Below are 14847 nucleotides of genomic sequence, written 5' to 3'. Positions count from 1 at the left end.
TTTTGCCTCCCCTCCACCAAAATGGCCATGCAGAGCCTGTAGGAAGCTTTCAGAGTGCTCCTGGGGACTGGGGAGGGCAGAAATGAGCGCAAAATGGTCCATTTTTTGGTCAATTTTGCAGCCCCGAGGAGCACTCTATAAGCCTCCTAAAGGCTATTCATGTAATTTTTTTGACAAAAAACAGGCTGGTTTTTGCTCATCCCCCACCCTCGGAGCACTCTACAAGCTTCCTAAAGACTATTCATGCCTTTAAAAAGAAATGGGCCCGTTTTTTTGAAAACTGTCCGTTTTGGGGAGGTCTGCAGAATGCAGAAACTTGTTTTTTATTTGTCTCTTCAAAACCTTGGTGCGTCTTATACTCCGAAACATACGGTCGTTGAAGGAAGGCAGGGATTGGGGGGGGGGGGAGGATTGAACCTTCCTTGTGGCATTCTTACCCACTGCTCTTAAATTGGCCCTGCATGCAAAAAATGGGTCATTTTATGCTCGTTTTTGCTCCCCTCTCCCCGGAACACTCTACAAGCCTCCCAAAGTCCCTCTCTCTTTTCTTTGGTGAAAAACGAGGCATGCAGAGGGTTTGGAAGGCCTGCAGAATGCAAAAACTTTTTTAAAAAATTACCTCTTCAAAATCGTGGTGCATCTTATACTCGGGTGCATCTTATAGTCCAAAAAATATGGTAAACTGTATTTCATGTGATTTATATCTAGCCACATAAGCGGGTGCAATTAGAATGCATTTTTTGTATTCATCTTTACAACGTTGCTTTACCAAATTTGACATCTGAATTGTTCATTAACTGCTTTCAAAGCAGAATTGGCAACCCTTTTTTTAATACTGTGATCAACTACTAATCGTAGATTTGCCTCATCCAACAATCAAAATGTAATAGTGGCCCATCGCTCACAAATTACAGCTCACAAATCAGGAACAGTGAGGCTACCCTAGGAATTGCAAAGCGTCACGAATGCTGAAGCCAGACGTTACTGGAATGGCTTCCCTTGCCTTTACTAGAAGCTGTTTCTTTTCCATTTTGCTCTTAAAGAAAGAAAACATGAAATAACATGCATTCTTATATTGTAATAATGTTTTTTTTTTCATTTTTCTTTCTAAAGGTTGGAGCTAAGAAATGTGGTTTGGGGGCCCAGAAACTGAGCAGCAAGAGTTTTAACGAGATAGAAAAACAAGCACAGGCAGTAGATAAACTGAAGGAAGCTGGCAAAGCAACAGAGAAGGAAGAACCATTGTAAGTAGACTTGGCTTGGCACCTGTTAGATTCTCTCTGTACAGACTTAAATGGGTATTTGAAGTGACAAATGTTTGAATACCCTCTGATACAAGGAACTTTAGGGATGATGCCTACTTTACTTTGATATAGGCCAGGGGTGTCAAACTGGATTGTTTTGAGGGCTTGATCAGCATTGTAGTTCTCCATGGGCTGGCTGGTGGGAGGGGGGGGAGATGGGACAGCACCCTACTAGCCAAAACGGGGGCGAGGGGGGCCATATGCACCCCTTCGTGCCCTGTTTTGGCCAGAGGCACTGCGGGCCAGCCTTTATTATTTCCAGGCCAACCCCGCAGGCCAGATTTAAGCACCCTGCAGACCACATCCGGTTTGCGGCCGTAGAGTTTGACACCCCTGGTATAGGCCCTGGAACTAAGGCAGCGTGATGGTTCCACAGTTAAGATGCTGGGCTTGTAAGCTGGAAAGCTGACAGCCCGGGTTCAAGACTTTGCCTAGCTCCTGCCCACCTAGCAATTCGAAAGCATGCAAATGCGAGTAGATAAATAGATACCACCTCAGTGGAGAGAAAATAGTGCTCCACGACATCATGCTGGCCACATGACCACGGAAATGTCTTTGGTGGCTCATGGGCTCGAAACGTAGATGAACGCCGGCCCCTGTAGTCGGAAATGAGTTGCGGAATAAAATGCTTTTCCTTCCTGGAACTAAATAATAGTATGTCATCATTTTTCAAAACATGATCCAATACCTTAGAACTTAATAGGCTGCTTTTACCACCTAAGTATGCACTGTATGGGTCTATTTCTGAATAAATCTGAATTCACTTCATAATCAGTTGAGACTGAACAGAGTTATAATAAAATTCCATTAAAACATGAATATGCTTTTAATTATTTTAGATTGCAAGGAGAAAATGGAGCAAACGTTTACATTGTATATTATTTACATCCTATATATCTTTTCCATTACTTTCAAGGATAGAATAGCCATTGCATTTAAATAAACAGAGCTGCCATTTGGAAATATTCCTCTAAATAGCACACACTTTTCTTGATCAATTGTAGAAATGTTTATCCAGGTTTTATGTCTACAAAAATTTACTAAGCTATCAAAATGGGATGCCAAGCTATTCTTAATGACTTTACTTTTCTTCTTTGTTACATTGATTAAATGCTTGTGTTGCAATTTGCTAAAATTCTGCTAAAAGTTAGGTCGGAAAAAATTATTGCATCTTTCTTTGAAGAACTATGTTCTGATATTTTTGATTTTGTTAATGCTGTCAGACAGAAATAACAGTAAGTGTGATTTTTGTCTTGTAAATGAAAACTCAAAACAATATTTATTGAAAGCTTTTATAGCACATTTGCATGGCTTTCAAGATAGGAATTAATACCACAGAACTTCATAGTCAATTGATTTCTTCAGTTAGCTGTCATTTGTTTAATTAGTAATCCATTAATTTCCATTTACCTGTTATTTCTTTAATACCTTTAACAAAATATCTGGTAATCTAAGATACTTTCCTATTAGATCATTTTTATACATCTTCATTTCTATTCCACACCATTACAAAGGATTCATTAAATATACCAGGAGTAAATGCTAAACTAGTAATTTGTTATGAAAATCAGATATAATTGATTCATATTATTTTCCTAATATGTATGTCTTCATACACTGCACTATTCAACTGTTATGATTTGTGTAGAGTTCTACTTGTTTATAACTTGCAGCAGCTGCCCTCAGATTGAAGATGCTCCAATACTAAGAAACATTCAGGATTATTTTTATTCACTGTGTCTTCTAAATTGGCATTATATTTTACTTATTGAGAGGGGCAATAATATGGGGAGGGAGTGTTTGTTAGTAGGGATTAATTTAAATGATCATTAAATCCACTATGTATATATTCCTGCCACCTAAACAGTTAAGAAAAAGAAGTTCATTTCCATTTTAGACTAAGTTTAGCAGCATAGCTAAATTAGAATAAAACATTACTATTAACTATGATTAGCAGAAGCAAGCAAATGTAAAACTACATTCGTTTCAACTAACCATAGTTAGGTGCAGGAACAGTTTAACTCTAAACCTACCTACCTACTGTATTTCTCTCTCTCTCCCTACCTATCTACTGTATCTCTCTCTCTCCCCCCTCCCTACCTATCTACTGTATTTCTCTCTCTCTCTTTCTGTTCTCTCTATCCCTCTACCTACCTACCTACCTACTCTCTCTCTCTCCCTACCTACCTATCTACTGTATTTCTCTCTCTCTTTATATTTCTCTCTCTCTATCCCTCTACCTACTTATCTACACACTCTCTCTCCCTTCCTACCTACTGTATTTCTCTCTCTTTTTCTCCCTCTCTATCCCTCTATCTACGTACCTACTTTTTAAAAAAATTTGCCTCTTCAAAACCTTGGTGTGTCTTATACTCCGGTGCGTCTTATACTCCAAAAAATATGGTATGCCATATTTTTCTGGGTGTCGCATCACATGTCCAAAATATTCTAACTTTCATTTTTTTAAATGGTTTTGATGGTTTCCCTTGGCTTTCCCATATTTGTATATAAGAGACAGTTTAGTCAAGTGGTTAAGGCACTAGGCTAGAAAGCGGGAGACAAGGGAGTTGAAGTCCAGCCCCAACCATGAAAGCCAGCAGGGTGACTTTGTGGAAGCCACTGTCTCCCAGCCCAACCCACCTTACATGATTGTTGATGTGGGGAAAGTAGGAAGAGGAAGGTGCCTTGGATATGTTCGCTGCCTTGAATTGTTTGTAAATGTAATAAAGGCAGGGTACAACTAGATAAAAATATGTATCTTTACATTTGTGTAAATGCATAGATGGGATTTCTCTTTTTAGGTTTACAGCAGTGGTGGGATTCAAATAATTTAACAACCGGTTCTCTGCCCTAATGACCAGCTGTGTAGGCAGGGCTCAGATGTCATGTGACTGGGTGGGCGTGGCCAACTCAAGGTCACTCAGGTCGATGGGTGCTTCGATTTAGCTGTTACAATGTATTAAGGGTTAACTGGAGAGGCAGTTTCTGTAAGGAGGGCAATAAAAATTAAGCTAGAAACAACTCCAGAATGTTTCCTTCCTGCCTTCCTTACAGGATTAGCCTGTAAAGTGGGAAAAAAGCAAAATGAGATTTCTTTCAACAACAACAGTTCTCCAAACTGCTTAGAAAGTTAACAACCGCTTCTCCCGAATAGGTGCGGACTCGCTGAATCCCACCACTGGTTTACAGAGATTTTTAAAAATGTGGTTTATCTTTTAGGTTTATTGAGATAAAATGTACACACCAATCAAAACAGAGAATAAAAATCAAGAAGAAAACAAAAAGACCAGAATATATCCTTTTCAGCACCTAGATAAGTGGGGATTTAACACCAAGCTTAGCACCAAGGACTCCACAGTTCTACTCTGAGCTACATGTATTCTCCTCTATTTTAGAAAAGAGAATTGGCAGCCATAACATAAATACCACTTCAAGAAAAACTGCTTCTGTTGTGCAATATTACAAATATAGCCACGATTTTTTCCTGATTGACTTTTGGACTGTGGATGTGTCCCGTTCCCTGGAGTTTGAGTTCAGAAACTCTCTTTCTTACTACAGCTTTAAATTATCTCAAATTCTGCTTTTCACCATACATTCTGTTTCTCCTTGACCCTGTGGCGCTTTTCAATTAGGTTTTTCCATTGTTATGCTCTTTATTATTCCTTTACCACTAATCCATTAGAAGCAAAATAATACACAATGCTCATTACAAAGTCTGATTAAATTTGAATCCTCCTATAAAGGTAGGTAAAGGATGGGGGTGGCTCAGTGGCTAAGACGCTGAGCTTGTTGATCAGAAAGGTTGGCAGTTTGGCAGTTCGAACCCTAGCATCGCATAACGGAGTGAGCTCTCATTATTTGTCCCACCTTCTGCCAACCTAGCAGTTCGAAAGCATGTAAAAATGCAAGTAGAAAAATTAGGAAGTGGGAAGGTAACAGTGTTCCGTGAGCTTTCGGCATTTAGTCATGCCGGCCACAGGACCACGGAGACGTCTTTGGACAGCACTGGCTCGTCGGCTTTGAAACGCTGAGATGAGCACTGCCCCCTAGAGTAGGGTATGACTAGCACATATGTACGAGGGGAACCTTTACCTTATAAAGGTAGAACTCTATGATTTTAGAAGTATAGGGAAAGGAATTTTATTCAATTAAGTCCTGTACTTCTGTTTATGCATTGAAAAATATTACTTTGTACTATTATGAAGAAAAATTTCTGGCAAGATAAATAAGTTATATGTGGGCTTTTCTTTTTTAGGGTATCATCTTTACGACTGGCCTACAAAGATCTTGAAATTCAGATGAAGGATGAAAAATTAAATGTGCCTGGTAAAAAGAAAACAGAGATAGAAAGACTTGGCATGGGATTCAGTAATAGTAGAAGGTATGCACTTTTCATTGGACATCTGTTAACACAGGTAATCCTCGATTTATTGCCACAATTGAGGCACAAAATTTTTGCTGTGAAGTGAGACATCGTTACGTAAATTTTGCCCTGTTTTACACCTTTCCACAATTATTAAGTGAATCACTGCAGTTGTTAAATTATTAACGGTTGTTAAGTGAATCTGGATTTCCCATTGTCTTTGTTTGTCAGAAGGTCGCAAAAGGTGATCACATGATCCCAAGGGACTGGCTACAGCCCCCGCGACGAACTTTGGCCAGCCGGGGGATGCAGGAGGACATCCAGACAAAAAACAGGGCCCAAGGGGACTCATGCATGTCCCCGTGCCCCATTTTGGTCAACAGAGTGCTGCAGGAGGCGTCTGTCCAGTCTCCACCCCTCAGCCGGTCCACAGAGACTACAATGCTTATCCGGCCCTCAGAAAAATCCAATTTGACACTGCTGTACTACTCTGTATTAGCATTGTAGTCTCCTGGCTAATGTAGCATCCCCATATGTTAAATAAACAAACAAATAAACTAGTATTACTCTATGCTGGGCCAAAATCCCCCAGGGAGCTTTCATGGCTGAAGGAGGTCTAGAATCTGTGTCTCTTCACACCTGGCTTAACACCTTTACTCCTGGCTCTTGGGATGAGAGGAAAGGTGCTGGCCTAGAGTCCCTTAGGAAGCCTCCCTTAGCAATAGCAATAGCAGTTAGACTTATATAACGCTTCATATGGCTTTCAGCCCTCTCTAAGCGGTTTACAGAGTCAGCATATTGCCCCCACAGTCTGGGTCCTCATTTCACCCACCTCGGAAGGATGGAAGGCTGAGTCAACCTTGAGCCGGTGAGATTAGAACCGCTGAACTGCAGATAACAGTCAGCTGAAGTGGCCTGCAGTACTGCACCCTAACCACTGTGCCACCTCGGCTCCCTTGCTGAGAGGGGCACTGGTACAGTACTTGGATCTTCTTGCTCCAAGTCCAGCACCTTCACCACTCCTTCAGGGTGAGTTGGGTGCTCCCCCTCTGTCTAAACTTCTTGTCAGGCATCAAAGGTTTAGAACAGTGCCCCAAGCAACACGTTCTTGGGAAAACTTTAAAAAGTACTTTTAAGGATGCTTTAAGATTAGTGTCACAGAGTAAGATAGGACTTTCTGGCAATCTTTTTGTGATTAAAGGACACAATATACAATAAGGCCAAAGAAATAGGAGGGGCACATCATACATCAGGGCAATAGGTTGAATATTTTTTCATAGGTTTTTTTTTTAACCTTGATTTTTAGGTTTACACTATTTTTCACACTGCAGCAACCACAGTGGGAGTTCTGTGGGTCATACTGCAGATTGCAGTAGGTCTGAAATAGAATTTGTGCTGCAAAATTTCCTTTGTTGTTCTGGACTCTGTTGGCTGCCATTATAGCGCATCAAGCATCTTTTGAATCTGCGGCGTCACCACACTGGCGGGCCGCTCATGTTTCTCGGCCGAATGGAAAGGAAAACACCAGCCTGAACTCCTCGGGATGAGGGGCCGCGAATGTACTTCGAGGGCCTCTTTTATTAAGAAAGTTAGTTACAGCGTCATCAAAAGGAGCGTATCAAAAAGCATATATAATCACACATGGTACAAATAAACTAATACAAAGTCACAGCATTCTACAAATAAACCAATAGAAAGTTACAGCATTCTACAAACCAGCAAATAGAAAGTTACAGCATGGCATGGGGTGGGGAGAGGGGGGAGAAGGGGCAGGTGTGGGCGTAGCTTGCCCACATAGTTCATGTTACATGAGCTTGCATAGTGAGTCCTGACCGTTAGGCCGGAAAGTTCCTGGTACGATGTTTCTCCATCCCTGTGTGTGTGTGTGCTCCAGGCAGCCGAAACTGCCCTGCACACACCCCCAATGATGGATTCCAACAGAATCTGAATTTGTTTTTCCTCTTTTTAAAGATAACATTTTAAATTTAAATTTCTCCCTCCAGTGGTATTTCCCATTCGGTAAGTTCAGATATGCAGATCATACAGCAAGAAACACCAACAAGTTCAAAATCGAGAAAAAAGTATAACGATGAAGATGATTTCTATTTTGCTTGTACCAATTCAAGGTAATCATTTAAAAATCTTGAAAATAATTGTTAACATACATGTGCATCCATTACCGCATTTTAAGGTAGATAAATAAAGATTTTCTTTTCTAATGATACAGAGTTTCAGCAAATAACAGCAATACTGCCTGGGCTCTAATATTTAAAAGGTCAACCCTGTTTAAGAGCCGGGGTGGAAGACCACCAGGAAATCTCAGGATTTTAGCCTAGATTGGGAAGATGAACACTTTGAGGAAAAACAAATAGTAGAATAGCACCAAGGTGCAAGCTTGACTCAAAAGTTGTGTGTCCTTTTTCCTAGGTGTCCTGGAAATGCTTAGTGTATTTGACACTTCGCTGATCTGTTACTCAGCTGCTGGGCATAAAATCACTTAAATGGTCCTAGCTCCATCTTCCTTAGAGTAGATTTGTTACGTAGGATTGGAGAATTTAGGAGACGGTGTTTTCTGGTGTAAGTGATGGCAATTTTTTCCCCACACCACTGGCTGAATACTAAAGCGCAAAAGGAATCGTTTAAGTTCTTCAAGGTTTAAGGTATTCACTGAAATATGCCCAAGCAGGAAAATTAGTTTTTTTTTTGTCTTAAAGCATTGTGAAGCTTACTCCACACATCCACTTTGGCTCTTAAATTTTCCCCAAAAATGTCTCCAGAAAGGATACTGCGGTTGCAGTAGTTAGCAGGAAGGCTGCTAGGAATGGTGGGTTGTCCATATATGCCAAGTAACACTATGGAGTCCTAAATGTGCAGAAAAAGAAAATTTTGTTTTTAGTTATGTTTATTTCTTTTTATTGCACTATGAACAAAGTATAAATGAGACCAAATTTTAAGCATACATTACATCAATGAGGCAAGTGTTATCAGCTCAAATGGCTGCAAATCTACCAAAGATGATTGAATGACAGAAACAAAAGAATGACAGAATAAAAGAAATAAAAAAATGAATAATTTTAGAACCTTATAGAGGAAATTTCCATTTACCTGCTGCAGTGGAGAGCAACAAGGAGGGCATACCATGGCAAATCTCCCACAAAGGACTGCTGTTGTTAGCCAAGTTTTATAGTCCTTCAACCTCTCTCCCTTCTGGGGTTGCTTAGCAATAGCAATAGCACTTAGACTTATATACCACTTCATACTGCTTTTACAGCCCTCTCTAAGCAGTTTACAGAGTCAACATTTTGTCCCCAGCAATCTGGGTCCTCATTTTACCCACCTCAGAAGGATGGAAGGCTGAGTCAACCTTGAGGCTGGTGAGATACGATCTGCCAAATTGCAGGCAGCCCGCAGTCAGCAGAAGTAGCCTGCAGTACTGTATTCTAACCACTGTGCCACCGCAGCTCTTAGATTGCTTTGGGAATCTAAGATCAGGAAATAATTGCAGAGAGAAAGTCATTCATTCAATTTCTCAACCAGCGACTCTGGGCAGCTTACAGTAAGGTTACATATGAAATGGGGATTAGCTACATGCATGTATTGGGCAAGTATTTAAGGTACAGGCAAGAAATAATGAGCTAATTGGGGTAAGCAAATAGGAGAAAACTAGATTGTTCAAGCAGGCCTTTGGATGCTAATTAAAAGCACAGTGCTTTCTAGTAAAACAACAGTCCATGCCCTTATAGAGGAATGGATTCAAAGATAACCTATTTTACTCCCGTAGACTTCAAATGTCAATGAAATGTTTTCCCTGATTGTTCAGATATTTTGATACACCTGACTTGAGAAGTAGTGCTTTTCCTAAATGGGATGACAATTCTGATTCTTTCTGGAAGAAAGAAAGCAGCACCAGCAGGGACATTGATATGATTTTGTCTTCCAAGCCTACAAGCTATTCAGAGAGGTAACTTTTCTTTACAAAACATCAACACTTATAATAACATAAACATGAAGTCAATTACTTTGCTTGCTGACCTGCCACTTTTAAATCATCTTTGCAAAATAAGAGTGAATTTGAATATTCAAATTCCAGAATTTGGATGAAAATTTACATAACAAAGAAACCTACCTATTTGAAATCTGAATGTTATATTAGTGTCTCTGCAAATGAGAATGGGGGTGTAGGATTTAGAGTCAAGAGTCTAAAAACATTTGGCTTTCTGGTGGCTTCAGAAAATTGCATGAGTATATGACAAAATACTTTGACAAAGCAGATAGGAATCGGAAATCTCTGGAAAACATTCTAATGAGGAAGTGGCCAGTGGAATGCATGCACAATCCAGAGCAGGGGTCTCCAACCTTGGCAACTTTAAGACTTGTGGACTCCAATTTCCAGAATTCTGGGAGTTGAAATCCACAGGTCTTAAAAGTTGGCAAGGTTAGAGATCCCTGATCCAGAGGGTAGATTTTATAGCAGAATTGAAAATGCCTTGCTTTCCAGTTTTACCGGATTATATTCATGATTGTGAAAGAACATCAAGGGAATATAAAGCTCCAAATTCCTTAAATAATAAATACTGCACACTTATTTTCAGTTTTCATTACTGATCATAAATGATTCCATAGTGAGGAGGACAATCTGAACATAAAATTTTTACAATTGTAATTTTTGTATATAATCATTAGTAATATAAAAATTAGATAACAAGTAGTTTTCTTTATGAATCTGTCACACTGAAGATAGCATTCACAATTAATGTAGTCCTCTATTTACAGCCATAATAGAGTTTGCCCATTAAGTCCTAAGTCATGATGGTTGTAAAACAGGTCACCTGAACGACTTATCTGATTTTATAACCGTTTTTTGGCATGCTCATTAAGTGAAACCATGGTTTGCTGTGAGGAGCAAACCAGAGGAGCAAACGCCAGTTTTCAGACAAAATATAAATCACAGTCATGTGATTATGGGATACTGGAAAGAGCCATTAATTCAGGCCAGCTGTTTAGCACCCAAAATGCAGTCACATGACTGTAAGGGGTGGCCTTCAGAACCAGATCATAGTCCCTTTTAGGAAGTCCATCCTAACTTCAAATAGTTTCTAAATGAGCCATTATAAGTTGAAGTCTACCTGTATTAAGGATATTTGTAAAATACAAATTTCTTTGTTGATCTGAGACAGGGTGGATTTGATTTAAATCAAGTCAATTGAAATCACGATTTAAAACACTAATAAAAAGTCTTGATTTAAATCAACTCTATTTAAATCATAATTTTTGAGGAGCAGCTGTCATCTGTCCCGCAGCAGCTCCTCCTCTGACCTGCTGTTGACTCACTGACAGTCCCAATATTGCAGAACAAACAGCCTCTCATGCTACATAACCAAGCTCCATTTCATGCTGAATAAGCTAAATTATTAATGTATCTTAAATAGAAAACTACATAGATTTTTTTTACTCCAAAGGCATTTTATTAAAATAAAATTGATTTTTAAAAAAATCAAATTTAAAACATCTGATTTTTTATTTTATTTTTTTAAAAAAATCATCGATTTTGATCCACCTTGATCTGAGATATAACCATGTTAAAACATTTTGCAGGTCATCGTCTCGTAGGAAACTAGAGCATGAAAACTCTGCAAGCACAGATGAAGCACAAAAGAAATTTGGCAACGCAAAAGCTATTTCATCAGATATGTATTTTGGAAAGCAAGACCATGCTGAAGTAAGTATAGCCAAACATTCTGAAATTATTCACCGGTTATGGTTTCAGAATGTCATCCCATTGCAATACAATTGGCCGAATAAGAAAAGATATGGAATGGGCCTTCCCATCTCTACTCCTAAGGTTAGAGACCTCCTGAGATTTACTGAGCATTACCATGGAATTACACAAACATCATTATGTTTTATATTTTCTTCAGTTACTATCTAAATTTTTCAAGGGGAAAAACAGTAAGAAAAATCAAGAGGAAGGATCCAGGGGAAAATGATTTCAATGTCAACTTGACAGAATAAGGAATTTAAACTGTATTTGGAAGGATTAATTTATTCAGGGAAAAAGTTCAGTGCTATAAATATTTCAATGCAGCCCATGTAAGTATTGTTTCATTAGATATAGAACCAAAAAGAAGTCTGTTCAGAGGAGTAGGATTTATTTTACATCTGTTTTGTGGTTATCTAAATTTTGCAATATACGGATTAATTTTGTAGTCCCAAAGGTGCTTTTTTCAAGAGGCAACCGGACTTTCTAGTTTTTCTTTGAAGACATTTCGCTTCTCATCCAAGAAGCTTCTTCAGCTCTGACTGGATGGTCGGGAATGGAAGGATTAATACTCCTTGTGGATAGCTCCTGTAGGTTTTGTAGGTTACTATAATGGACTATATTTTTCTATTTTTTTATGAATGTTGGAGAATTAGACATCTGCATGCTTGATTTGATTGACATTTTGGAAATCACTCTCTAGATGGGAAAGATGGACATATTCTTTTTGACTGAAATCTCCTTCACTCTCTATAGTATGAAGCTAGAGTTCGGTTAGAAAGGCTTTCTGGGAATGCTGCCATAAGCTCAGCGGATTTGTTTGAAGAACAAAAGAAACAGCCATCAGGTATGGAAGGAAAAAGCTTGAGTTTCAGATATTGCCAGTTTTATAAAGCAACCTGCTATTCTTATTAACTATAATGTACTAAGTATTTATTTGGAAATAAATAAGGTACAGTGCATTTCTGGATAAATTTGTTTAAGGGTGTTAGTACTTAGTACTTCTGTGAAGACTTTTGTGCCTATACACAAGTCAAGTGGCAAGGCAGCATTCCACCATTGTCACTTAAAAGAATTTAAATTAGTGGTGTTCATATACATGGACATGGTGGCTCAGTGGCTAAAGCGCTGAGGTTGTCGATTGAAAGGTTAACATTTCGGCGGTTTGAATCCCTACTGCTGCATAACAAGGTGAGCTCCCGTTACTTGTCCCAGCTTCTGCCAATCTAGCAGTTTGAAAGCACATAAAAAATGCAAGTAGAAAAAATAGGAACCACCTTTGGTGGGAAGGCAACAGCGTTCCATGCCCCTTTGGCGTTGGGTCAGGCCGGCCAAATGACTACGGAGACGTCTTCGGACAGCGCTGGCTCTTCGGGTTTGAAATGGAGATGAACACTGCCCCCTAGAGTCAGGAATGGCTAGCACATATGTGTGAGGGGAGCCTTTACTTTTATACAAAAACCCAATATGGGGTTGCAATTAAGGTATTGAACTGGCACTGAATAGATTCGGGTTCATATCCAACCTCAGCCACAAAGCTCACTCTCTCAACCCAACCCAGCCCATCTCACAAAGTTCTGGTTGTGGGGAAAATGGGAAGAGGAACTGTAGTGTATACTATTTGACTGAATAAAATGCCAAATAAAAGCCCTTTAGACTGTCAGCTTGCAAAGAGAGGGTGGGATGGCAAGGTAATAGAGAATGTTGCTTTGTGTTGCTCATGTTACCTTGCTGCCTCTTTGTTTGCGAGCTCTTTGGGCTGCCACCTCCACTCATTCTTTCTTTCCTTCCTGTGATCAGATTTCACTCTTTATTTCTTTCTCTCCCGAACTGTACGGTGGCTGTAACTTTGAAACTGGGTTTCCTGTGCAGCCTGGGTTATTCCCCCTCATCTCTGGATGCCATGTCACAAACTTTGGGGAACGCTGCTCTAAACTCTGAAACGTACTTTCCAATGAAATAGCCTCCCTCTTTATTTTATTATTTATTTACTTCTGATTAGGAGGCAGAAAATATCTGATTAGTACTTGAATGGGGAAATCATCTGGACATTTCAGGGCTGTACAGATAGTCCCTGGGTTACAACAGCGATTAGGACTGGAATTGCCATCACTAAGCAAAATGGTCATTAAAGAGAGATGTCATGTGACTGCACTGCTCAGCAAAGGCGATTCGGGCTGTCTTGATGGCTGTTGTAACCCCGAGATCTCACAGATGATGAAGCAGAAAGATAGGGAAGTCCCAGGCCAGCAGGGAAGTGTGTGGGTGCTGTGGGCAGGGGTAGATGCCACAAAAGAGCAGGGATGAGTGTGCAAGAAGAGAATGCAGAGTTGCTGTAGGAAGGTGCATAGAGAGGCAATTGCTGCAGGCAGGGCCTAGGGAGCGCAGGTGGGTTTGCAGAAGGCAGTTAGGATTACGGGCAGTTGCTATGGATCATAGGCAGACAAAAAAGTGGCTGGGCTCATTTTTTGACATCCTACTGGCTTCCCCATTGACTTTCCTTGTGGAGGTCAGCAGGAAATGCTGAGATGCAAAGATTGTAAATTGCAAACACATGATCATGGCTCATTACATCATAATCACAAGCATCCGAGCGCCTGAATCTGTGGGGTAATTGCAATAGCCAGAAATGGACAGGTCTTAAATCCTCCCTGTTTAGCACAATCGTAATTTTGAACAGTTGCTGACTGAATGGGCATTACTCAAGGGCTACTTGCAAACTGCACTGAGAAGTCAGAACGTTGCAGTATCTTTGAAGAAAGTGATACACCACTTCCCCATTTTTGCAAAGAAAACTACAAAGGTGGCTTTGAATTTAAAGCACAGATATGCAAAATTTAGAAAAAGCAGTAGCAAATTATTTGGAACACAAATAAGGAAAATGTTAACCATTAAAAGCCCAGCTAAAGAGGGGTAAGCTTTATGGGTTATCTAAAGGTAGAGAAAGTGATCACTTTGAAGGAATCCATCCTGTAGCCTGGGAACGATGTAGGCAAAGTCTCTCTCTTGCTCCCCATGTTTCAGTTTGTGGGACTTATTACAAGCTTTATTTCTCTGATTTTATATTATCTTCGGTTGTTTAAAAGGAAAGGCTTTATTGTGTGGAAGGAGTACTGACCAAAAACTACATAAGAAGCTGGCTATTTGTTCAAAGATAAAACAATCTTTTAGATACGAATCAACTTTATTCAATTTGTCATGTTGAGTTTATTTCTTTCAAATGGTTTTTTTTGGAGCTACGTGCCAAAACCTTTCTTTTTTTAAATCTCTCTCTGTCTTTTAGGCAATTACAATATTTCAAATGTCTTGCCTGCTGCTCCTGATATGACTCAGTTTAAACAAGGAGTGAAGTCTGTGGCCGGAAAGCTTTCCGTCCTGGCAAACGGAGTCATGACCTCCATTCAGGTTAATAAACTTACGAA

General features: G+C 39.7%; 1 protein-coding gene across 5 annotated transcripts in view; it reads left to right on the top strand.

Moving 5' to 3' along the window:
* ARFGAP3 (ADP ribosylation factor GTPase activating protein 3) overlaps positions 1-14847 on the top strand; it is a 35402-nt gene that overhangs the window by 18961 nt on the left and 1594 nt on the right. For all 5 annotated transcript variants that reach the window (XM_032220854.1, XM_032220853.1, XM_032220851.1 and 2 more), the window contains 7 exons: positions 1114-1244; positions 5560-5685; positions 7671-7793; positions 9488-9628; positions 11263-11386; positions 12182-12272; positions 14709-14830. In XM_032220854.1, coding sequence (XP_032076745.1) covers positions 1114-1244; positions 5560-5685; positions 7671-7793; positions 9488-9628; positions 11263-11386; positions 12182-12272; positions 14709-14830 — 858 coding nt within the window. The remainder of the gene's footprint in view (positions 1-1113; positions 1245-5559; positions 5686-7670; positions 7794-9487; positions 9629-11262; positions 11387-12181; positions 12273-14708; positions 14831-14847) is intronic.

This window comes from Thamnophis elegans, chromosome 7, assembly GCF_009769535.1.
Source record: "Thamnophis elegans isolate rThaEle1 chromosome 7, rThaEle1.pri, whole genome shotgun sequence".
NCBI lineage: Eukaryota > Metazoa > Chordata > Lepidosauria > Squamata > Colubridae > Thamnophis > Thamnophis elegans.
Note: the sequence above shows the minus strand (reverse complement) of the source record. Positions and strands in the feature narration are given on the sequence as shown.